Below are 26,448 nucleotides of genomic sequence, written 5' to 3'. Positions count from 1 at the left end.
TATATATATGTAATTTCTGTCAAGTAAAGGTCAAGTTTTAGCTTGTGAGTAAAGAGAACATAATGGCTACAAATTAGATTATGTAAGATGCAGAGAGAAAATGTCTATTAGGAGGCTTCCAGAATCCTGCCATTTCTCTACAGACAAAACTTTTTTCAGTGCTGCTAATGGGTCCTGACTAATTAACATACAAGTGAAGGCTGTAAGATAAATATTTAAACTAAAGGCTCACTTCTCACCCCATGAAAGCAGTAAGAACCACTAAGGAACTCTTTTATGAGTTGGTCATCTGTCAATTTGGATATGTGGGTTGTTCCAACAGTGAGCATAGGCTGAGAACCAACAGCAATGGGTTTGTGGATTGCTGGAAATCTCTCTTCTTTGGTTGATTGCAACTCTTCCTAAAATTAAACACATATGTTTAAGGGTTTCTAACCATACTTATTTTTTTTTTCAGTTATGACTTTATTATTTTTAACTATAGGAAATTTGGAAAATAAAAGTCCTCCCATTTTTAATGTGTTGTCAAAAAATGAATTTTGCAACACTTAATACAACAGAGAAAGCTCTAGACAAAGGTTATTTCCATCTACCGGTTAGGGATATGATGGCCATTCTTAACATACAGGGATAATTTCCATCTCATATGTTTTGTCTCCTTCTTTTTTTGATTTTAGCAGCTAGAATTATTCTAGTGCAAGTACCTAAGCTAAGTAGTACTCTACCTTACTAGAAATACCACAAACACATTACATACACACAAATGCAAACAAATATACACAAATGCACATCATAACCTTCCTTGTTGTTATAAAATATTGCTAATGAAACTGTAAAATTCCACAATTTTCTCGAGTACAGTTTGACGGTATATACTTTATTATGTACTTACCTATTTGTGCTTAATTAAGTGCTTACATTTGACCTGTTTCTAGAAATTTATTCTGAGTTAATGATCACCATTGATGGGTGCAAAGACTTAGCTTCAATGACATTCAGTGTGACATTCTTTACGTTAGCAAAAAATTGTGGACAACAAAAATATCCATACCAGTAAATTAATTAAATAAATTTTGGTACTTTAAGCAATGGAATATTTGAGATAATTAAAATAACACTATAGAAGATTACTTTATGACATAGTTATATAGAAATAATATACTGTTAAGTGAAAACAAGTGAAAATTTTATGTATAGATATATACACACATGTATTCAGTTTGGTCCCAATTATTATTATTAAAAAAATTTTTTTAAATATTTATTTATTTTTGATAGAGAGAGTATGAGCAGGAGAGGCGCAGAGAGAGGGAGACACAGAATCCAAAGAGGCTCCAGGCTCTGAGCTGTCAGCACAGAGCCCTTACGCGGGGCCTGAACTCATAAAATGTGAGATCATGACCTGAGTCCAAGTCAGATGCTTAACCAACTGAGCCACCCAGGAGCCCCAATTACTATCATTATTTTTTAAAGCAAGAGTGTTTAAGCTTATTTATTTATTTAGGGAGAGAGAGAGAGAGAGAGAGAGAGAGAGGGAGGAGGGAGGGAGGGGGGAAAGAGGGGGAGAGAGAGAGCGCGCGTACGTGTGCATGCGTGAACAGGGGAGGGGCAGAGAGAGAAGAGAGAGAGAGAGACTACCAAGCAGGATCTGTGCTGTCAGTGTGGAGCCCAACAAGGGGCCCAATCCCACGACTGAGTTCACGACCCAAGGTGACATCAAGAGTCAGACGCCCAACTAAGTGAACCACCCAGGCACCCCCAATTATTTTTTTGAATGTGTATCTGTGTATCAAAAAAAAAAAAAAAATCCCCCAAAAGACTGAAAGGAAGTTCACTAAGATTTTAGCCTTTTTAAGTATTTTGATACTTACTAGATTTTGTCTCTATATTTAGTTTTGGAAAATGAAGTTACTATGGGTAAATAAAAGATAAGAAGCAGGGTAAAGAGGAGCTGAATGGGAGTAAATATGAATATTAACTATAATTATTAACATGCAACAGGACCTGGTTGTTGTCCTGAAGGACTCTGCAATTTGGTTATGGAAGATGCTCACTAAAGGGTTCAGGGAACAGCAGATTCACAGAGGTAGTAATGATTCAAACAGATTTTGATGAAGAAATGAAACATGAAGACTTCATGAAGAGAAAACTTTTAATTCTTGAAACATGAATAATTTGTGATTTATGTGAATGTCTGTATGTATTTTGTGTTTGTGTGTACCTATGCATGTGAACCTGAGGAAGACATAAGAGCAAAGATGTGGGGGCCCCTGGATGACTAAATTGGTTGGGCATATCTAACTCTTGATCTTATCTCAGGTCATGATCTCATGGTTTGTGAGATAAAGCCCTGTGTCAGGCTCTGCACTGACAGTGTGGAGCCTGGCTTGGGATTCTCTCTCTGCGCCTCCCCAGCTCATGAGTGCATTCTCTCTCTGTCAAAATAAGTAAATAAACATTTTAAAAAAGAGCAAAGATGTGGGGTGTGGCATAATATTTAAAACTGAAGAGACAGGCAGGTACTTAATGATAAAGAAAACTATGTAATGCTCTATCAACTTCTAGATTTTAGACAAAAATATGGCATGATCAGATTTTTAAGCAATACTGTAGCAGGGAAGGAATAGTAAGAATAAATCCCGAGGTGCGGAGCCACGTTAGAAGTTGAAGTAACCCAGTGCAACAGATGAAGAGAATCTAAAGGAATGACATAAGTGGGGTAGAAAGAATAGTTATGAAAGAGAATAATGAGTTAGAATCCAGAAGTAAACTATGTTTTGACTGTGAGTGGAGAGAAAATGAATCTAGATCAGGATTAAAGGAGTATACCAATTAAAACTGAATAATTTAAAAAATTAAAAAGAGTTCCAAATAAATGTATAGTGGACATGGTATCTCCTTTTCACCTGCTGTAGTTGCCATTGATCAACTATGTTTTTCTTCTTCTATCTTGGCTGGTAGGAGTCATTGGATGGTTACTCTAGAAACCAACGACCTTATCCTTTCTCTCCTCCAGTATTACAGAAGAACAAAGATTGCCAAGATGGCATCTTTACTTCTTTGAAAGGACCTTGGATTTTATGTAGACTTTCTACATTCAGAGCATTCTATGCTCCTGGCACTGTTTTAAGTGTTCAGTATTAAAAATGTAGCAGACATAGTCACTGCTCCTAAGGAGCTAAGGTCTAACAGACTAAGCTAGTTACTTAGAATACATGAGACCTATAGTAAGGTTAGTGAGGAAACACATTAATAATGCACAACGAAACCTCTAGCTCAGGTAGGGGAAGAGGTAAAAAGAATAGAAGCATGACCATTTATTATTCCTTCTTGTGGACACAGCATCTACTTGCATTTCTAAGAAAAATTATTCCAATAAAAGCGATGGTGGTTTTTGTAGTAGCATTTAGAAATTCATAAAATGGACTCCTTATAGTCCAGTTATCTTCAAATTAATGCAACAACAACAAAGCCAGCAAGATAACAGCCTCTGTAAATTTACTCCCTATTAAAGGCACGATGGACGCATGCTGTCTTTCATTGGTACAAGCATTTAGCAGTAATATTTGTACCATCTTTATTTGTACCATCTTTAGGCAAAGAAGATGTGAAATGGTATATAGAGACGTTAATCATTATTAAAAAATTTTTTTAATGTTTATTCATTTTTGAGAGACAAAGAGAGCATCACATAGCATGAGTAGGGGAAGGGCAGAGAGAGAGGGAGTCACAGAATCTGAAGCAGGCTCCAGGCTTTGAGCTGTCAGTCCAGAGCTCGACATAGGGCTTGAACCCATGAGCTGTGAGATCATGACCTGAGCCGAAGTCAGATGCTCAACCGACTGAGCCACCCAGGCGCCCCACACATTAATTATTATATCCAGAGGATTCTCAACAATAGTTACCATAGCCTGACACTCATGAATACAGAGATTACACCGATGTGAAAAGCTATATTACAGAGTAGAATGGGCTTGGATATACTCACCGTAGCACAAGGGGGCACCTGTGCTATATTCACACTGAATGTTGGATGTATATGCCTAGTAATTCAGGCAGTATCACTATCGCATTAAAAGACATGCACAAAGAGATACACACATTAGATGGTCCTGTGCCCACTGCAACCCAGTAGTTATCAAACTGGTTTAGAGTCTGAGGGAGATGGTGGCAAAAATTATTACTCCATTCTTGGTTGTGTCAACATAAGTCTCTTTTCTTGCTGTCTGTACTGCTGCTGTGGTTTATGCCTTCAACTTGGACAAAGAGCCCCTACTGCAAAGAGCCTTTTTCTGCTGGCTCAGGGAATATCATGGAAAAGCTGGGTGTATGAGACTGTAAGGGCTAGATATATAGGGTAGAGTGTGTGGGCTAGAGTAATGTCACCTTGGACAAATCTGCCATGATGACCCCTCTGGTTGCCAGAAGCCTCCTGGAGGCTCCACTAATATTTCTTCTTGTTCAACCACACCTTTAGGTACACCTATGGGGCAAAACTTCCTTCATCTGCCCTGGCGATATGACAATGATGCACACCTATTCTTTTTTTTTTTAAATCTCATTAGGACTTTATCTAGTAGGTTATCTAGCAAGTAGTTTCTCTACTCACACCTATTCCTAAACATTCTGGGCGGTCCCTCAGCATGTACTGGTAGCTTCTAGGGCTATAAAAAAGGTTTTGCAGAAGGTGGGATTGTGGAGATCTATTTGAATTGCCACAGCCCAAAAGGTTTTGTCCATAAGTCCTCTTAATACACCATTTCTTGTCAAACTGAACAACAACAACAAAAAACCAGGTACGACATGAAACCAAAATTCTTTTTTTTCTATTTTTCCTTTGTTTTAGTTTTTATTTAAATTCCAGTTAATGTACAGTGTGTTACATTAGTTTTAGGTTGAAACCAAAATTCTGCTAGCCAGATTTGAATTTTTGTTTAAAAAAGAAGAAAAATTCATTATGATAAAACTTAATCCAAATTTAAAAGGCAAACCAGGGGCACCTAGGTGGCTTAGTGAGTTAGGCATCTGACTTCAGCTCAGGTCATGATCTCACAGTTTGTGAGTTTGAGCCCTGCATGGGGCTCTCTGCTGTAGCTCAGAGCCTGCTTCAGATCCTCTGCCTGCCTCTCTGTCCCTCCCCTGCTTGTGTACCACTCTCTGTCTCTCTCTCAAAAATAAACATTAAAAGAGTAAATAAATAAAAGGCAAACCATATGCTAAATATCAATTTAAAAAAAAGTTACATGTAATAAACTAGATTTATAGGGGCGCCTGGGTGGCTCCGTCGGTTGGGTGTCCGACTTCGGCTCAGGTCACGATCTCATGGTCCGTGAGTTCGAGCCCCGCGTCGGGCTCTGTGCTGACAGCTCAGAGCCTGGAGCCTGCTTCGGATTCAGTGTCTCCCTCTCTCTCTCTGCTCCTCCCCCATTCATGCTCTGTGTCTCAAAAATAAATAAACATTAAAAAAAAAAAAACAAAACTAGATTTATAAAAGAAAAGATTGTGGAAAAAAAGATCAGTTTTAAATAACTCTTTACCTACAGTATTACCTAAGGTTTTCATATACAACACGTATTCTAGGATCTAGGTCTAAAGATCCTAAGTATTTTGAAATACTGTAGCTTTTCACTGTATTTCTTAAAAATAATTATTTATTTAAGTAATCCCTACACCCAATGTGGGGCTTAAACTCATAACACAGAGATCAAGAATAGAATGCTCTCCCGACTGAGCCACTCAGGCGCCCCCATCTGTAGCTCTTTAAAAATACTTTTTCTCAAATGGCATATTAAAAACATTAATTAAAGGAAAGTAAGCTGGCACTTCTTCCCTGAAGAGTAATTAAAGTTGGGATTTGTGAAGCATTTTGATTGAGCTGACTTTTAAGTACCTGTCCGTATTTAAATCACTATTAGGGAGAAGACCAGAAGAGAAATCCATCTCCAGTCTTTTAATTGAGCACTTTAAATCAAACACTGATTAATGTTAAGATAATTTTCCTTTCCTATCAGAATGGCAGTATTCACAACCATCAGAGTCTGGCAATAATTATACAATGAGTACTCAAGAGAAAGGGAAGAAAGAGGTTTTGCAGCGGAATGTTAGTTATTAGTTAATGAAACCATTGTTAAGTACCCACAGAATACCAGGTATCACACAAGGAGCTGGAAACCCCAAAGTAATAAAGCATACCTTGTTTTCCCTTGATCTTAATGTAAGAATCATAGGAAAAACAATTTTAGCTATGTAAGTGCTATAATGTAGGACTGAATAAAATATAGGACCAAAGAAGAGGAAACAGTTATCTCTTCCTGGGGTAGTCCATTAGAAGTCCTGGCTCATTTGCTCATTTGCAAAAGAAGTGACATTGCTTCGAAAATAATAGGGAAGGTAGGATAAGGGTCATTGTGAGAGATATGAATCTGAGAGTACTTAAAACGTATTTGGCTATGTCCAATGAAGAAATGAAAAGCAAAGATAGCATAGAGCAGTGGTTAAGAGGACAGGTTCTAAAACCAGATTGTTTTGATTTTCATCTCTAATCTATCATCTGTCACTTCCCTTCTCTGAATCCCTCAATTTCCTAATCTGTTAAGGAAGATAATAATAGCAATCTTCGAGGTTGCTGTAAGCATTACACAATAGCTGTTAAGATTCAACACATGTTAATTATTGTGATTGTGGTTTAAGTTCAGGGGAAAGGTCAACGTTGAAGATGGACATTTGGAACTCGTGAGCATATTAATGGAAGTTGGTAGAGTGGGCCTGGATGAGCCCACCTAAGACTACAGACACTAGGAAGAGAAGGCAACCACAGATAGAACTGTGGTTCAACATTTTAAGGGGGCAGGAAGCAGACAAAGATTAGTTCACAGGAGAAAAGAACCAGAATCAAACAGAGAGAATGACTTCAAGTAAAGGCAGGAGAGAAAGTTCAAGCTGCAACTGTTCAGTGTTTTATGTGCTAACATCAAGTTATGCATATGTCCAGTGAATTTAGAACCAAAAGACTGCCACTGACCTTAATAAGAACACTTTTAGAAGAATGATGTTTTGATGACATATAGCAAGGAGTTGAAGAATAAATAAAGCAGTAGAAGATGCGCTGTAGTCTATTTCTTCAAGGGGCTCATCTGGTAAGGCCAGTCAACTAGCTAAAAATTAAACTTAACTATAATTAATAGGATGTCAAACTTTAAAATATGAAATCATGAGAGTGAAAGAATGATAAAATAGTTTCTGAGAAGCACTAAAATAAGGAAAATAATTAAAATCAATTAAAAAATGGAATTTAAGGGGTGCCTGGGTGGCTCAGTCGGTTGGGCGTCCGATTTCGGCTCAGGTCATGATCTTACAGTCCATGAGTTTGAGCCCCGCATCAGGCTCTGTGCTGACAGCTCAGAGCCTGGAGCCTGCTTCGGATTCTGTGTCTCCCTCTCTCTCTGCTCCTCCCCTGCTTATGCTCTGTCTCTCTCTGTCTCAAAAATAAATAAAAACATTAAAAAAAAAATGGAATTTAAAATTTTGAGTCAGAAAAATAAATTACTACTATGCTATTGGAATCATTAAAATATTGATATATGCTCTGAAATTTGGAAAAGGAAGCACCAAGAAAATACTGTTAGATAATTCTCCTACCTCTTTATTTCTCCTGAAAGGCACTCTTAGGATTTCTTCCTGCTGTTCCAATTGTCTCAGAGTGAGGGGTTTAAATGGTGATCCTGGCAGTGATTGGCAAAATATGTCATTCACAGGAGATGCTCTGAATCTATTTGGTAAGAACAAAGCATTAAAGCTAAGCCTATGCCACTTTAAAGCATGTGTGCATTTCATGTTTAAAATATTGAATCCATGTCCTACCTATATTTAGGATGATTGCACAGGAGTGGTGTCAAAATAACAACTTCATATTCACAAGTTGTAACTTCAGCTACTGAAAGAATTTCATGCTTAGATTCAGGATGACATATGTACATCACAGTACTTGATCTGGGCCGGTTCTGTTTCAAACTACAAGGTGTACCATTTCCCATTCCCACAGGATAGTAGGGTGTCATCTGACCTTCGATATTTTTAGTGGGAATCTTAAAAAAAAAAAAGAGTATAAGACAGACTTTTCATTAGAAATGGAGGTGGGGGTGAGGATGGGAGAAGCACTTTTTTTTTTTTTTTTTTAAGTTTTTTAATGTTTATTTATTTTTGAGAGAGAGACAGAATGCAAGCTGGGGAGGAGCAGAGAGAGAGGGAGACACAGAACCTGAAGCAGGCTCCAGGCTCTGAGCTGCCAGCATAGAGTCCGATGCAGGGCTCGAACTCATGAGCTGTGAGATCATGACTTGAGCGGAAGTCAGATGCTCAACTGACTGAGCCATCCAGTGCCCCGAGAAGCACTTATCCGTAAAGGAAGAAACTACATTTTATTTATAAACCAACATTTATAAAGGTAACATTTCCATATTTTCTATATATTCTTCCTCTAACATTCTTTTGATTCCTGAATTCTTATTTGACCAAATACATATTTTCAGAGCTAGTTTACTACAGTAAAAAAGGGAAACTTTTATTTGATGCTAAAATTAAGATATTAAGTAAATGTACATTTATATAAAAGAATATAATATCTTGATTGATATGAATTGTTTTCAATAGTTGTAAAGAGACTAAGATAAAATACAGGAACTTATAATACTAGTCTAGTCAGAGCTTTCTATACTAAACTTCTAGTGAAAGGCTGTGTTACTCTTTAGATTCTAGAGATGTGAAGTCTATTTTGTCAAAAAGTGAGGCTACAGAGTAAAACACCATCTTTTAAAACAGGAACCTCAATACTGTACTCGTTCATCAATCTGCTTACTCTTTTTCCCTGTCATTAATATTAAGAGACATACTTTTCAGTGTAAACTCCTATCTCAATCTATTCAAAGCCAGTAAAGGACAAATGAAGAAATTTTCATTGAATGGAGGAATAAAACAGATTACCTCAGAAGACAAGGATTATTAAGGAGCTAGCGCCTATATTTTATTTATGTAAACCAAAGAAAAGTCCAATATAACAGGCCTAAAAAAATATTGTTAATAATATCCCCAAGCAAGCTCTTTGGAGGCAGGGAGCTCATCTTGTATCACTTTGGTACCCTGTCAGTGCCATCTCCAAAACAGGAAATAAACAAATGTTTCTAGGGACAAATATTTTGATACTTCTTGTAAGCTGTTTTCATGCTACTATCTAGAATTAGAAAATCCTCGGTTCCGAGTCAAGCTTTGAATTTACCAGCTTTCTGACTTTGACTAAATTCCAATTTTTGTCATTTGTGAAAGGAGAATAATAATACATACTCAAAGGTTGGGGGGAAAATTAAGCATTACCTCTTGTTACATGCCTGGCACAGTACCTGGCTTATAAATTGGGGCTCAATAAATGTTAGTTTTCTTCCCTTACCCTTTTCTTCCTCTTCCTTTATCATTTCACACTTTGCATTCCATCTTGCTATCCTCCAGAGCCACAGTAAATAAATATTTTATCTCAAAGGTAGTCTGCAAAATTAAAATCTTTTAAAATAGCAATGTTTTGTGTGTCTATGCTTAGCTTATCAATTCCCGCCAAAGCCACCCTTTTCAAGTTACAGGCATTCCTTTGAAGGTCTTTGCCATTTCACTTTACGTCTAATAGAAGTATCGTTATGATATGAAACCACTTCTAGAAATATCCTCTATCAATAGGTTATATAACTCTATGGGAGTGCTTAGGATTCAGAAAGCATTCCTTGAACTATAGGGGCATTTAAAAATTGTGATTAGGTACCCTAAGGAATCATTCTTTTTAAACAATCCTATTTGTCAGTCATCAATTATGCATTCACATTTGATAAACACTTATGAAGTGCCGATATTATGTTTGGCACTCTGCTTTGCATTGTGGGGTAAAGAGATAAAAGACAGTCCCTGCTTTGAAGATGCTTGCAGTCTGGTAGCTTGTGTAGTTTATCTGTTTTACCCATGGGAGATAGAGACCAAACAAGGGCAAAAAAGCAAAAGCTCTAATTTATAATTATTTCCAATGTTAAAAACAGGGAACCACTGCTAAGCCTTGAAGTGATACACTGCTATTACGAAAAGTTTCCCAGATATATCTTTGGTAAATTTTTTTATTTTTCTATGATCTTAAAAGTAAATAAAAGTATCACAGTATAACTTTTCTCAGAAAAACCTAACATACTGAAAATTTTCTCTGACCCAATCCTTTGGGGTATGCAATAGGTAAAGAACACAAGACTAAATTCTGTCATTTAAGTTGTGTAAGTTCATGCCTCACTAATAATAGATGTTAAGAGTGAAAAAAAATCAACACTTGTCACTTGCCTCTTTTGATTTTTCTTTTTCATCTGCTTCTTGATCTGTGGAATAATATAAAAGTAAGGTAGGTGTAAAGAATGACCAGTGACTTATATATAAAATACAAATGACTTAAGTTTTCAATCACCCTTTTAATTTTAAATTTCTTTCTAAAGAAGATCCCAAACATACATATAATTTTTATCTTACAACTTTTATTTTATTTCACAATTGCAGGGATACATCTACATTTCTATTTCCATACATAACAACTATGTTAAACCAAGGAAAAGACTAACACTAACACTATATAAATGTAACATTAACGTGTATTATCTTAACAGATTTAATAGAATTGATTAATAGGTAGCAAAAAGGATACTGTTTGTTGAGGTCGAAAATAATGAAAAAATCTCTTTGAAAAAGTTTTCTAAGAGATTGTTCAGAAATTTATTTTAGTGTTTTAAAATTCATCCAGTTTCCGACAAGATCTTTTAAATTCCAATTTGAGCATATACTTTCAACCAAATTCCAGCATTACTATCAAATCACTCTGTGGAAACAAACCTTTTTCAGATAGAAGGTTCTTAGCCAGCATATTCCCAAGGTAGTACTCGTGAATATTTACTTTCTATATTTGGAAATAAAATAAAAATACAGTAAGTATTTTGCAACTGCCAAGAATATAACTTGAAAATCATCAATCTAATTACTAACATTCTCATTTTCTAATGTTCCATACTTGATGTTTTGAAGAAAAACGTACCTGACCACTTTCTTTCTCTTCATGATATTGTCGAATGTGTTTTCCGTGACATACTTCATAAGTCCAATAAGACTCAATCTAAGAAAAATGGATGTATTTACACATACAAAAGCCACATAACTAACTCAACTGAATTACTTTCTTCTATTTTATGTAGTTGAGTACATTTCCCTCAAGATTTAGAGTAAGCTTTCATTAGGTGAAACATTATTATGCCTCAGAAAAATATGAAATTTCTGAAGCCATATTCACTGTTTTCACTAATTAGCTGTATGTGAAAACTCTGTGAAGGTCTAGAATACATGTGGGATCTGTGATAACTATTAGCCTTAGGGACTATTTTTGACATAGTCAAAAAAATAACAATCAGCATTTTTTTAAATTAAAATTGTATATTGGGGTGCCTGGGTGGCTCCAGGCTCTGAACTGACAGCACAGAGCCCAACACTGGGCTTGAACTCACAAACCATGAGATCATGACCTGAGTCTGACACTTACTAAGCCACCCAGGCCCCCTGTGGCTAAGCCTTGTTTTAGGCATTAAGAATAGATCAGGAGTAGGGGTGCCTGGGTGGCTCAGTCAGCTGAACGTCCGACTTCAGCTCAGGTCAGATCTCACAGCTCATGAGTTCAAGCCCTGCGCCGGGTTTTGTGCTGACAGCTCGGAGCCTGGAGCCTACCTCGGATTCTGTGTCTCCCTCTCTCTCTGCCCCTAACCCACTCACATTCTGTCTCTTTCTCTCTCAAAAATAAACATTAAAAAAATTTTTTTTAAATTACAATTGTATATAAGGAAACTTTCCTTTGAACTAGAAAACGTTCAAAGCAACTTGGTAAGTGACATTATTTGAAATCAGTTTTAATGGGTGTTTGCTGCATCTACTATCCAGGAATTTAAATGAACAAAATACTATTAAGCAATATGATTTGATTTACAACTAACTTAAAATTTGATACAACATAATAAAAAGAAATGCAGAATTATTTTTAAGGGTCTATTGGCTATTTGGAAATTTATTTTCTACTTTTATTAAGTGAACATAAAATACGTACTCTGTAGGAACAACTGCTTTGTTTAAATAGTGGCTCCAATAGTTCTCTTGGATTAGGGCCTTTATAATCCTTTTCTTCTTCCTATGAAAGAACTAGGGTTTAATACTTACAATTATTCTAGAACTTCACCCAACTCTGCTGTCTGGGTATTAACTCATTGTCCAAATCACAAATGCTTGGAAATAAAAAAGGAAAAAAAAAGTCAAAACTTTTAATAAGAGCCTATGGTTTGCCACTTCTTTCAAAAGAAATGATGTATAAAATATGGAGCCATAGAATAATCTTCCATTCTTTCTTCTCTTAAAAAAAAGGTTTTTGAGTATCAGTTTCCTGAACAATTCTTATAAACCTATTTCAGAAGTTTTAAATACTTGCATCCGAACAGATTCTACCTATGAATGCCTCAGAGTAGTTGAATCTTGGAGAATCTTGCAGAATGTAAGGGAAGGTTTTAAGGTACATCCCAGTTTCCTATATATTTTTACATCTCAGACTTGAATGCCATAGGCATATGTGTATGACTGCACACACGTGTATATTATGTCTTTAGAAGGTTTAAAACGAAAATGAAACAGAGAGCTGTCTTTCACAGATTTCAAATCTGAACAAAACCTAAGAAAGCACTCATTGAGTTTGTAATGTTTCCATTTTACAGACTGTGAAAATATTATGTAATTAGCTCAATAAATTTACTGAGTGGAAGTACTGAGTTTCAAATTTGTTCAAGGTTCCACAGCTAACCAGAGCCTATACCTCAGCCTCCTGGCTCCTAGGCTGGTGTCCTTTTCATTTTACCATGCTGACTCTCCTGTTTCATCTTGAAAGAAGTCATTGCCTTGAAGGATGGATAAGAGGTAGTTAGGGCATTTCAGGAGGAAGAAATGAGCATGAGCTAAGGTGGGGAAAAAGTATAGGTACCTATAGATTTGTTAGAAATTCTTTATAAAAAATGTCAGATATACATTTAAAAATTATGCTGTTTCAAAACCCTCATTTCTATAAAAGAAGCAAGCATGGAATTAGATTTTCATTCAAAATATTAATAACTGGTTGCTAATTTTTCCTAGTTGAACTGTAAAATCAAAGAATTCAAGAATAATAAAAGTGATTACTACTTTTATGGTAAACAGGATTACTGAAAAACCTGTCATTCAGTTTTTTTTAATGTGCATATTTTGTGTTTATTGAAGAATTATTTATAGCATCTAAATATGGAAGCAATCCAAGTGCCCATCCAAATATGGATGAAAAAGATGTGGTATACACATACAATGGAATATTATTGAGCCATAAAAATTAATGAGATCCTGCCATTTGCAACAAAAAAAAGTCTAACAATGGTTAAACTTTGACGTTATTATGTTAAGTGAAATACATCAGAGAAAAACAATTACCATATTATTTTACTTATAAGTCAAATTTAAAAGCAAAACAAACAAAAACGAACATATAAATTAAACCAAATAGAATCATAAATACACAGAACAAACTGGTGGTTGCCACATAGGAGGGGGTGGTGGAATGGGTGAAAGAGACAAAGGGCATTAAGAGGTACACACTTCAAGTTATAATATAAATGTCACAGATTAAAAAAAAAACAAAACTATAGCATAGGGAATATCATTAATAATATTGCAATAACACTGTATGGTGTCATTCAGTTTTAAAGTATGTGTTTGCAATGTTTTAAAGAATATCTTTGGTGACAGGGATTATCAATATATTTATAAAAAGTTACCTCATCCCCACTTGTCACAAGGGGCAGAATGCATTTATATTTTTCTTTATGTGTAGTTGTCATGATGACATAATTATCTTCTTTATACAAAACTCCAGTTGTAGGCTAGAAAAAGAACAAAAAATACACATTATTTTCTCTGGTTAAATTGTAGTACATTGAATAATTTACAGTCTTAGTTTTTTTAAGTTAATTTATTACTTTTGAGAGAGAGAGAGCGAAGGAAAGAGAGTACGCACAGGGGAAGGGCAGAGACAGAGGGAGAGAGAAAATCCCAAGAAAATCCCTGTGCTGGTAGAGCAAAAGCCTGAAGTGGGGCTCGATTCGACGAACCGCTAGATCATGACCTGAGCTGAAATCAAGAGCTGGATGCTTAACTGACTGAACCACCCAGATGTCCCAATAATTTACAGTCTTAGGTCAAAGTAATTCATCATGTCAACAGAAAAATTTTTAAATGTATTTCCAAAGGCAGGGAAAATATTCTATATATTAAATAATAATAAGGACAAAAGGAGGATGACATACTTTATCCAAGTGTTATAACAAAAAAATGAACACAACTGAAATTTGGAGTATAAACGAAAAACTGGTAATGCAACAGACTGAGGTTAAAATATGGATTAAAAAGCATTAAGAAGCAATGACTATACATAGATACACCATCACTAAATACTTATTACTTCTATTAACAATTACTATCTATATGTGAAAATCTACAGCACTTTACAAATGTACTCTCAATTTCATCAGATGGGACACTTGAAGATAACATAGCGCATTCTTTTTCATATTTGGATAGCAACAGCCTGATGCAGGGCTTGAACCCACGAACTGTGAGATCAAGACCAGAATACATACATTTAACTGACTAAGCCACCCAGGAGCTCCAGGATAAAATACTTTTAAAAGAAAAATCACTAAGAATCCTCTGTGCTTACTTAACTTTTTTTTTAGTATACATTTTGGGTCAGCAAACAGTTTCTGTAAAGGGCCAGGCAGCAAATACTTGGGGCTTTCTTTTTTTTTTTTTAAGTTCACTTATTTATCTTGAGAGACAGAGAGAGAGAGAGTGAGAGCAGGGGAGGGGCAAAGAGAGGATCCCAAGCAGGCTCTGTGTACTCGGTGCAGAGCCTAACACAGGGTGCAAACTCAGGAACTCCTGAGATCATGACCTAAGCCGAAACCAAGAGTCAGATGGTTAACTAACTGAGACACCCAGGTGCCCCTTAACATATTTGAATCAGCTTTTGTTAGCCTTTTTTTAGATTACTATATAGGCTCCTGTACTGTGACGAAAGATCCTTGTTTAAAAGACCATTGTAACTGAAGAGGAGAAACAGAGTTGAAAGTGAGAGCTGCAAAGCCAAATTTATGATAAAGTGATTCTTAGAAACATTTATTTAGTTGCACCAACAAATTGCTATAACATTTATAATGCCTTTTGATGTTTTTCAGATATATGCAGAATGTATGACAGTGTCTTGTTCAAAGCAGGATTCACATTTGCTTACCAATGGCTGGCCTGAAGTCTTGCTAAATCATCCCTTTACTGCAGTGAAGACAACCAGTATAATAGGGAAAGATAGGATAAAATAGGCAGAGAGGGAAAGGATAGGACCTGAGGTTGGGTGGGGTGGGAAACTTGTATTTTGGAACAATGCTGGGAGTGTCTGACCACAGCAATCGCCCTCAGGCATAAGGTTCCTCTTAAGAATGCAACAGACACCACCTACTCCCCCTCAGGTGTCCCTAAGGAATTTGACAAAAGACCTAAGTAGAAATAAGTATGAGACCATAAATGTGTAACCCATAATGATATGGCCATAGACCACCCCTCATACAGTGGAAACAAGCCAATCAGGAATGGACAACCCAGAACCTAGAGCTATCAAGCCAATGAGGGTAGGACCTGAGAAGGAAGGAGGGGGACTTGTATGGGGGTGATGACCAGAACCTTACAAAACAGTGTGAAACCACTATTGTTGGGTATTCACCTTTGAATGCCCCCTCTCTGTAGAGACAGCTTTCCTACTATTCTTACTTTCTAATCTAGAGTCTATAATAAACTTTCCCCTACTGCTCATTCTGTGTCCACCTTTTCATTCTTTGAAGTGGTGAGACAACGAATCCCAGGTATTGAGGTAAAAAAAAAATCCTGCAGCACCAGTAGCATATGACTTAACTGTATTTACCTCTATTTGTGAAGTACCTGCAACTCTGATGTTCAAAGTTGAATTGGGCAGCAATATTGACTTGTTTACTAAACTGTTCACCAAAATACTAACAATGGAAAAAGCAACTAACTGCTTGTTTGGAATTACAGCAAAGGAAGGAAGACAATCCTTTTTTTTTTTTTGTAATGAAAACCACTCTTGGGGCTTTATGTTTATATGATAAAGAAATTCATTCCTCTTGAAAGAGGATTTCAGCTACCTCCATTTCGACCTCAAACTTTTTAGTTGGGTTTTTCTTTCCAGCTTGTCTCTTGGCAAAGCATCCCCAGGAACCAAAACTACTCTCAAACAGTAAGGACTGCCCTGGGCCAGCAAGACCTCGCCCATGATGGACTCCAAGATAATGATCGATTTGACTTCTAAACCAAGGGGGTATGGTACTTTAAGGTTAAGGAACTTTAAAAATATGTTGGCAGGGGAGAAATGCTGAATGTTTAACAAGGGTCTGGAGGAATTAAGATAGAGGATAAAAGACAAAAGTATCTTGATAGAGGCTGTAAAATAAACTCAGTGGCACAACTTGCCAACATATATGACATGCTTAAATAGAGTTGGTCACCATTCTTCCCAAGCATAGTGTCTGGGGGAAGTTTGACTGGGAATACATTTCTATGTTAACAACAGAAGAGAAAATTAGACTTATTTTGTGGTTTTACTTTGGTGAAATCTATGAACTCTGTGAAGTAATAAATTGTTGAGCACTTTAATAGACACAGAGATGGTAGGTATTTCAGAAGAAAAATACACACACACACACACACACACACAAAACTGAACGCTAAAAACCAGTAAACAAAGAATATCATAGCCATTAATTAATGAACATAAATGTTAAAAAAATGTATTCCTTGTTGGTGCTTAATAATTATTCTAAGTAAATATGAAAGTGAGATTGTAAAGATTATGTATTGTTTTGATGTATCTGAATGGGGAGATGATTTAAAGTACAGAAGAATTTTAAAGCTAAAAAAAATTCACATCTTCTAATCCAGTCTCTTCCAACTTCAGATTGTAGAGAGATAAAGGCCCTTATCCTCCTTCATACAGCTGCTTGGTTACGTATGTCCAATCAACTGGCTCATAAAAGAAAATGACAGTGCCAGGTGTGGAGGGCTGTAGTGCCAGTTACATAAAGTAGGAAGGGAAGCCTTAATATTATAAAAATACTAAAACAAAACCCAAAGGCCAATGATAATGACTCCTGGGGTTTATTTCTGCATGAAAGCCACAGACCTTTTGCCAACTCACAGAAAAATGTCCCTAGATTTTTCTCAAAATAACTTAAAAAAAAAATTCTTCAGATATACCCATCTTAAATTATGCTGCACTGTCAAAAAGAATTAAAAATTCAATTTCAGGGGCGCCTGGGTGGCTTGGTCAGTTAAGCGTCCGACTTCGGCTCAGGTCATGATCTCACAGTCCGTGAGTTTGAGCCCCGCGTCGGGCTCTGTGCTGACAGCTCAGAGCCTGGAGCCTGTTTCGGATTCTGTGTCTCCCTCTCTCTCTGCCCCTCTCCTGTTCATGCTCTGTCTCTCTCTGTCTTAAAAATAAATAAACGTTAAAAAAAAAATTTAAAAATTCAATTTCAAAATAAAATTGATAGATATGTGAAAGGTTGGTACAGGATAAATTTAATACAGATCTTCCATAACCTCTTTCAGCCAGCACACACCACTGCCAGAAGAAAAATGAAACAATTTTGTAGTAATCTTGAAAAAGGCTGATTTTAGTCATCCACCTAACACATCAGTAAGTTTTGAAGGCTGCATATCAGTGTGCGTTTTTTAATTAAAAAAAAAAAAACCCAACAGGTGCAAGAGTAAAATATTTTAATGACCACATTGTTTAATACTTGTCATGTTCATTTTGTGTGCTCTTTTAAAACAGTAACAGAGGTTGGACTAAATAAATTATGTTCACCTCAAGACTGCTAAAGTTATGTCTCACTTATAATACACTTTTATATAAGTATTTTAAAATAACAATATTTAATGGAATTAACACAAATATAAACCTGGCTTCCCAGAGAAATAATTACTTAGATAAATTTCAGAATCACTGAACTACCAGAACAGGAGAACTGAAAACAGACTTCAATTTGAAATAAATAATTACTACACGGTAAGTATCTTAAGTGTGCAATTTTTATTGGCCTACAGTGGTAGGAAGACTTTTCAGCAGAGCACTCCCCAAAGACAGAAGGACTGCAAATTTTCGTTAACTGTTAAGTTATAAATACGTTCATCACTCTAGGAAAACTGACCATAAAATCTCATGTTCTGGGGTCTTACGTATTACGACTGCAATACATTAACACGGTAAAGGATATTCTGAATACAGCATCGTTAACATCCCACAGGTCAAATAGCTCTCTCAGAAACAACTTTGAAGGAGACAGAGCTGTGCGTATACACATATGCACGTGTGTGTATACAAGATAGAAATACCGAGTGTGAAAGGGAACTCATATCTGCAGTGTAACCGGTTGTGTCGATCCGGTTGTGTGCAATACTAAAGGAGAGAAGGCGGCTGGTGGAGGAAGAACTGCAGCTGACTTTCTAAAGAGAAGATTCAACGTAAGCGCCTTAATTTCCAAAAAAGCTGCTTCCGTGGGGTGGGAGTGTTGGTAAGCACGGTCTAATGAGACAAATTTAAAAGGGGGAGAGCAGGTAATCTCTGAATCGCCAATGCTTAGCATGGAGGGCACAACTACATAGTGTGTTCGCTAAACACTTGCTGTATGAATGAATGGATGAGAGATAAATGAACCTTTGGATTAGGGAAGGGGGCAGGCGCCTGCAGAGGTGGTTCTGGGGGAGCAACGCGCAGGTAAGGAGAGAAGGAGCCAAACTCTAGTGCTAGGAGGGAGAGAGATAGCTACAGGATTCGCAAGGGCACTGACCAGAGAGAACTCGGTGCCGGGCCAGTTGACTCGGAAAGGGATGTCATCGCTGAGCTGGGGGAGCGCTCGGCCGCCGCCGGACGCCTCTAAGAGGCCGCACAGGACCAATAACACCGGCCCGCCTTGGACCAGACTACGCGCGCCGCCGCCTCCTTCCTCCATCCTCCGCTGCCGATTTCTCCAGCCGCCGCCACAGCCTCCTCTGCGCACAGAGGAGAGGAGGGGGAGGAGGAGGAGGAGGCGGCGGGACTACTAAGCACCCAGGCAGCCGAGGGCCCAACCGCCGCCACGTCTCCTTCCGGAGAGCAGGGCAACGCCACCTCCGCCCCCTTGGGCCTTCCGCCACCGTTTCCGGGGCAGGCGGCAATCAACATCCGGGGCCGCCAAGCCGTCCGCCTACGGAAGCCCGGACGCCGGTTGGAGTTCTCGCGGTTGCGGGGAGCGGAGAAATCGAACATCGTGGCTTCTGGGGAGCGGACTTCAGAAGACCGCACCTCGGACCAGGCCTTTCCGCGCAGAAGTGGCGGCACCGAGAGCCGGTGAGTCCGGGAGGCTGCAACCGCCCCCTCCTGCCACCGGCCCGGTTTCTAGGGGTGGGCGGCGGCTTGGCCCGCCCTGGAGCGGAAAGTAGAGAGTGAGAGTGGCGGGTGTAGATTTTGGATGCCAAGATTCGAGGTGGAGATGAGAAGTGAGAAGTGGCGGTGTTCCTGGCTGATCTATCCTCCAGCTGCTTTCCTTTCTCCTTTTCTCCGCACGTAGCATCTCTGCGTTTCATCTTTCCCGCTTGAAGCTTCTCTCCGCCTCTTCTACTCCGGGCTGTAGTCATCTCAGTGCCTTGCAGCTGCTGACCAACGCAGGGCGGTTTGCTCACTGTCTCTGCAGTCCTAGGTTAGGGGATACTGGAGCTGAGGAATCCTGTCTTCCCTCAGTAAAAGAATGCTGTGATTCTCCGAAGTTGGTATGGACGCAGACTCCTCGTGAAGAGAGCAGCTAGACATCACAGCCCCTGCATTTTCACCCGTGGGGCTTCTCCTTCATTCCAGGGTTGACGGATAGGGTTGTTGTGTCATCATGGAAACTGATAAATTTCCTTTTTTTTTTGTTATATCTTATTTACTTTTTAATGTTTATTTTTGGGAGAGGGAAAGAGAGAGCGCGAGTTGGGGAGGGGCAGAGTGAGGGAGACACAGAATCTGAAAAGGCTTCAGGCTCTGAGCTGTCAGCACAGAGCCCCATGTTGGGGTTGAACTCAGGAACTGCTAGATCTTGACCTGAGCCGAGGTTCGCCGCTTAACGGACTGAGCCACCGAGGCGCTGCGCTGATGAGTTTACTTATGTGAAGTTCAGGGCCAAGAGAATGTGAGGGTATGAACTCTTGACTGCATTCAGAGTAAGATAAAAAATTTTAAGTTCCCCTCCCCATGCCATGGTTTTCATTTCCAGTATACTAGGTTATACAGTGGTAGCTATGGAGCACCAAGAATTGTCTTTCTGGAGGTGGGTAAAGCTAGAACTCCTCAAATTTGAACCAAATTAAAAAAAAGCAGGAACGGCAGACAATTTTTCATCTGAAAAATTTCCTTTTTCATTTAAAACATAGGGAATGCACAGTATCAAAATTACTCCTGTCTAGAATTGAGGTCTTGTTTATTACTTTATTTATTACTTATTAGTGTTTAATATGTGCCAGACCAGTGGGTTTGGTAAAATAATAGCAGATAAGTGGGTCTCTGTCTTCTGTCCCCCGTAGTCTAGCAAGGGAGATTACACAAATAATTGCGACCTATTGTGGTAATAAAATAGTACTTAACATTTACTTAGCATTTATTCTGTGGTAGGCACTAGTCTAAGTACTTTATATATATTATGAAGCAGGTATATATATTTTATGTATATTTTGTACTTGTGTATATTAAGTACTTATGTATATTAAGTACTTTATATATATTATGAAGCAGGTGTATATTATACAGTAGAGAGATGTGAAAGTGGAGATATGAAGAAGGAAGTGAGGGAGGAACTCTGGGGTTGGACAGGAAAGACTTTCCAGGAGAGGTGACTATAGAACTGGGGCTTTTAAGGACTTATAGAAGTTCAGCAGGCAGATGGGGAAGTGCATTTCAAGCATAATTCTTACTGATGATCCATTAGGACCTTTTGGTATAGTCAGAGGGCAGGATAAGATGGAATTAGGAGCAGGAGATTGATACTACAGAGGAACAGATGCAATCAGTTTGTATTGATAAGGGAACATAAGGCAGGCTGAGGGCAAAGTACAAGCTAGCACACCCCCTGCCCCCAGCTGGGATATGTATGATATACCTTGGAACTCCTACTACCCAAAAACAGGAAAGCAGGAAAGGGCAAAAAGCAAATGGTTAAACTGATAAGAGTCCCTACCAGTTGACAAGAAAAAGGCAATCCCATCCTTGGCTAAAGAAAACTCCCTACTGTCTTGATTTTAATGCTTTGCTGGAGACAAAAACAACCTTAGCTTGACAATAGCTAGCCCTCCAGGAATCTGTGAGTCTTTAGCATATGAAAGTCTTTTTGGAAACTTCCCTTCTGGACTATACCTCCCACAAGTTCAAGGTATATAACCCGTCATTCTTTACAGCCCCAGTGCAGCTCTTTCTGCCCATGGGTCCTGTACTTTAATAAAATCACCTTTTGCACCAAAGACATCTTTAAGAATTCTTTCTTGGCTGTCAGCTCTGAACCCCCGTCACCCCAAAACCTCATTAACATGTTCTGCAGAGGTGTTTGAGTTTTATCCAACAGGTCAGAATTATTGTAGAGTTTTTGCATTGGAATCATCCGATGTGATTTCTGTTTCTCAAGTATACAAACAAAGACTAATTCCAAATGGATTAAAGATTTAAATGAATCACACACAAAAAAGAGAAAACAATGTAAGAAAACTTAGGAGAATAATTAGATAATCCTTGTGAATAAAATAGGAAATCTTTCTGTCATGAAAGAAAAAGACGAGCAGGAGCACCTGGGTTGAGTGTCTGACTTCAGCTCAGGTCATGATCCTATGGTCCTGCATCAGGCTCTGTGCTGACTGCTTCGAATTTTGTGTCTCCCTCTCTCTCTGCCCCTCCCTTGCTCATGCTCTGTTTTTCTCTCTCTCTCAAAAAATAAACGTTAAAAATGAAACAAAACGGGCACCAGCTGGCTATGTTGGTAGAGCATGTGACTCTTGATCTCAGCATTGTGAGTTTGAGCCCCACTTTGGCTGTAGGGACTACTTAAAGTCTTTAAAAAAAAAAAAAAAAGACATTTAACTAATAAAAATTAAAAATACTTATAAGGCTCTGGTTTAGTCTCTGGGGCTATAATAATGGAATTTGGCTCAATAGAGCTTATGTTCAAGTAAGGGGGGTGGGTGTCTAAATAAATAACACATAAGTAAGAAACTCTTTGGTGATGGGGTTTTGGGGTGATGGTGGGGGGTTTGGAGCCAATGGCCAAGAAAGAATTCTTGAAGATGTCTTTGATGCAAAAAAGGTGATTTTATTAAAGCATGGGGACAGGACCTGTGGGCAGAAAGAGCTGCACGGGGGTTGTGACAGGTAACTGATTTTTAAAAAAAAGGTTTTTTTTAAACTTATTTATTTTTGAGAGAGAGAGAATGTGAGTGGGGGAGAGGCAGAGAGAGAGGGAGACACAGAATCCAAGCAGGCTCCAAGCTTCAGCACAGAGCCTGCCGCGGGACTGGAACATACATACTGCGAGTTCCTGACCTGAGCTAAAGTCAGACACCCAACCAATTGAACCACCCAGGCGCCCCGGGTAACTGATTATATATCCTAAGGTTAGGAGAGGGTTTGGGATAGAGTAAGTTTCTAAAGTATTTTGGAAACAAGGTTTCCAGGATCTTGAGGGGCTAGCTCCTGTTAGGAAAATGCAATTTATTAGGGTGTAGTAAAACCTCAGTCATGAGGCCCTTCAGATGTATATCAGCTGGCCATAAGCTTGGAGTATGATTGCCAGCGTGTATTGTGGGGGAGTTGAGATCAAGGAAGTTTCCAAAGAAGTTTTTATATGTTAAAGTAGACTTACAGGATCCTGGGGGGTCAGGGTAATGTTAAGCCAAGGTTCCCATTTACTCTGTTTCAAAGACTTGTCAATGTGCTGTAGGCAGTAAGGGAATTTAAATTTTAGTTTGCCTTAGTTTCCCACATTACCATGGCAAACACTTAAACCCCTTTCCTTTGTTCTTGAGTAGCCAGGAATGTCTGAGGAATATCACACATATTCCACCTGGGGGCAGGGGTGCTCTTAGCCTGTACTGTGCCCTCAGCTTGCTTTGTGCTCCCTCATCACCTGGTTTGTGTCCACTAAATGTTACTAACAATCCCTCCCACTCATGTGGCAACTAAAAATGTCTGCAGATACTGCCACATGTCCCTTGGCAGGAAAAATGGCCCATGATTGAGAACTGCTGGTTTAGACTCTTAAATGAAACTGAATATTCATGATGAATTTTTAGGCAATAGCTCACTGATTGCAAAGATGTTTAGGGGCAAGCAGGAGACCTTCCTAGCACTTCAGAATTTTGTCAGAGTAGTGAATACCTGCTCTGCTTATAATTCAGATGGTCGTTTGCATTGTGTCTTTGGTATTTCATAAGTCACTTGATCTTACCTTGCACTAATGTCATTATTATACACATAGGTTATCGTCATAGAGGATTTCAATATAAATATGTTGAAGATTGTTCTGAATCTGTTAATCCTATCATAGCCTAGAAATTGCTATTCTGAAAAAAATAGTCAACACTTTCATTTAATAGTCTTTTGACTTTTTCTCGTATAAATATGGTATAGAATATGTAATTTTAAATTTCAGTTATTTTAACTTTTGATTTATGGATTACAGAAAAATCCTCCTTTATTTGGCAAAGCTACCTTTTTCTGTGTACAATGCAGTAATTTTCAGCTAGTTGCAGAACTGCAGATCTGGGGAGGGAACAAGAAAGTTGTGCAGTTATTCATCTAACATATATGATTTTGGGGCACTGTCCCAAGTACTAAGGGTGCTATAAAATGATGTGGATACAGATCAAGTCCATCAGAATGTTACCACCTAGAAAGGAGATAGGACTTGTATGTAACTAATTATATTAAAAGTGGGGAGTGTTAGAGAAGTACTGTATGGATAAAGTATTGTGGACATTCAAAGGAGGGAGTGATTACCTCTAGCAAGGGATGAGAGGAAGGAAGGGTAGAAACTAATAAAGTAGTCCTGGCATTTGTATTGGACCTTCACAGATGGTAGGATTTGGATTTATAGAGCTTGGGAAAGGCCTATTCTAAGTGGAAAGAACATGAGCCCAAGACCTATTGAGATCAAAAGTAATTTGGTTTGAGTACAGGAAAGAAGCTTGGGAATGACATAAGGAGTTTAATATGTGTCAAGGGTGACATTTTACCCTGGTGGGAAAAGGACTTAAAAAAAAAAATTATTTGAGAGAGAAAGTGTGTGTGCTCAAGCAGGGAAGGGGCTGAGAGAGAGAGAGAAGGAGAGAGAGAATCCCAAGCAGGCTCTGCGCTGTCAGCACAGAGCCTGATTTAGGACTTGAGCTCACGAACCATGAGATCCTGACTTGAGCCAAGATTAAGAGTTGGATGCTTAACCAACTGAGCCACCCAGGTGCCCCAAAAGGATGTTTTAACTAATAAATACTGCGAGTATAATTTGCTATCCACATATAAGAAAGCCAACTAGATCCCTTCTTCACAAAATACACAAAAAGTAAATTGTAAAGGGGTTTAAGATATGTATCTATATGAAGAAATTAGGAGAATATTTATGTAACTGGAGTAGAGATGACATTTTTTTTGTAAGATAGGAAATCCAGATACTATAGAAGGACAGATAGACCTGCTATAATAAATGTCTTAAAATTAGTAATTTCTGTTAAAATTATGCAAACCTTTGGCTTAATGATTTTATTTTTTGAATTTTCTCCTTTAAAACAAAAGCCCTAGGGTGCCTGGGTAGCTCAGTTGGTTAAGTGTCCAACTCTTGATCTTGGCTGAGGTCATAATCTTGAGGTTCATGATATTGAGTCCCACCTTGGGCTCTGCTCTGACAGCATGAAGCCTGCTTGGGATTCTCTATCTCCACTCTTCCCCCACTCCTTCTCTGTGTTCTTTCTCTGTCTCAAAAGTAAACTTAAAATATTTTTAAAAACAAAAGCCTTGATACATAAGGATGTATGTACAAAGGTATTCATTGTGGTATTATCTATAATGGCAAAAAAACCTCTGGATATCTGAATTCCCACCATTAAGGCTATGGCTGAATAAATGATTATATACAAACTTTATGCAACTGAATAGTGAGGGGCGCCTGGGTGGCTCAGTTGGTTAAGTGTCTGTCTTCGGCTGAGATTGTGATCTCATGGTTCGTAGGTTTGAGCCCCATGTCAGGCTCTGTGCTGACAGCTCAGAGCCTGGAGCCAGCTTCAGATTCTGTGTCTTCTTCTCTCTCTGCCCGTTTCCTGTTCACATTCTATCTCTCTCTCAAAAATAAATGTTAAAAGATTTTTATAAAAAAATAGCGAGGTGTTAGGAGCAGAGGCTCTATTACCTAACCATATGTCTGACCTTGGGAATGTTACTTAACCTCTTCAGAACTCTGTTTTCTTATCCTTCTTTTTTATTATTTTTTTTTTTAATTTTTTTTAACGTTTATTTTTGAGACAGAGAGAGACAGAGCATCAACAGGGGAGGGGCAGAGAGAGAGGGAGACACAGAATCTGAAACAGGCTCCAGGCTCTGAGCAGTCAGCACAGAGCCCGACGCGGGGCTCGAACTCACGGACCGTGAGATCATGACCTGAGCCGAAGTCGGACACTTAACCGACCGAGCCACCCAGGCGCCCCTGTTTTCTTATCCTTCTGATGGAGAAAATAAGTGGTAAGATGTAAGAACTAATGATGATTCAGTTTTATTATATATTCTGTTCATGTAACAGATGTTGTGTCCAGGCTCTATTTTATTTATTTTATTTTTTTATTTAAAAAAATTTTTTTGTTTAATGTTTGTTTATTTTTGAGACAGAGAGCGAGCATGAATGGGGGAGGGTCAGAGAGAGAGGGAGATACAGAATCGAAGCAGGCTCCAGGCTCTGAGCTGTTAGCACAGAGCCTGACGCGGGGCTCGAACTCACGGATCATGGGATCATGACCTGAAGTCGGACACCCAACCGACGGAGCCACCCAGGCGCCCCCAGGCTCTATTTTAATAAGCACTTTATATTAACTTATTTGACTTATTCCTCATAATAACCCAAAAAGTAGGTTTTATTGTTTTCCCCATATTACTGATGAGGAAACTGTGATACAAGTTAATACTATATTCTAATATAATTTACACATACAAAATTATATATTTATGCCACGCTG

At 38.3% G+C, this 26,448-nt stretch overlaps 2 protein-coding genes across 5 annotated transcripts in view; one reads left to right on the top strand and one right to left on the bottom strand.

Moving 5' to 3' along the window:
- Window positions 1-19,328, bottom strand: part of ERLEC1 (endoplasmic reticulum lectin 1) — a 30,249-nt gene extending 10,921 nt beyond the window's left edge. Inside the window, exons 1-9 of the mRNA XM_007075404.2 lie at window positions 19,029-19,328; window positions 13,890-13,994; window positions 12,152-12,232; window positions 11,099-11,176; window positions 10,900-10,963; window positions 10,360-10,394; window positions 7,861-8,084; window positions 7,639-7,768; window positions 240-401 (exon numbers count right to left, since the gene is read on the bottom strand). Coding sequence (XP_007075466.1) covers window positions 240-401; window positions 7,639-7,768; window positions 7,861-8,084; window positions 10,360-10,394; window positions 10,900-10,963; window positions 11,099-11,176; window positions 12,152-12,232; window positions 13,890-13,994; window positions 19,029-19,190 — 1,041 coding nt within the window. The 5' untranslated portion in view covers window positions 19,191-19,328. The remainder of the gene's footprint in view (window positions 1-239; window positions 402-7,638; window positions 7,769-7,860; window positions 8,085-10,359; window positions 10,395-10,899; window positions 10,964-11,098; window positions 11,177-12,151; window positions 12,233-13,889; window positions 13,995-19,028) is intronic.
- A 147-nt stretch (window positions 19,329-19,475) lies between these two features.
- Window positions 19,476-26,448, top strand: part of ASB3 (ankyrin repeat and SOCS box containing 3) — a 113,701-nt gene continuing 106,728 nt past the window's right edge. Inside the window, exons 1-2 of one of the 4 annotated variants that reach the window (XM_042981380.1) lie at window positions 19,476-19,567; window positions 19,788-19,986. The gene's annotated coding sequence lies outside the window, so the exon portion shown is untranslated. The remainder of the gene's footprint in view (window positions 19,568-19,787; window positions 19,987-26,448) is intronic. The other 3 variants (XM_042981382.1, XM_042981379.1, XM_042981383.1) reach the window with 3 other exon arrangements.

The sequence above is a fragment of the Panthera tigris genome, chromosome A3 (assembly GCF_018350195.1).
Source record: "Panthera tigris isolate Pti1 chromosome A3, P.tigris_Pti1_mat1.1, whole genome shotgun sequence".
Taxonomy (NCBI): Eukaryota; Metazoa; Chordata; class Mammalia; order Carnivora; family Felidae; genus Panthera; species Panthera tigris.
Note: the sequence above shows the minus strand (reverse complement) of the source record. Positions and strands in the feature narration are given on the sequence as shown.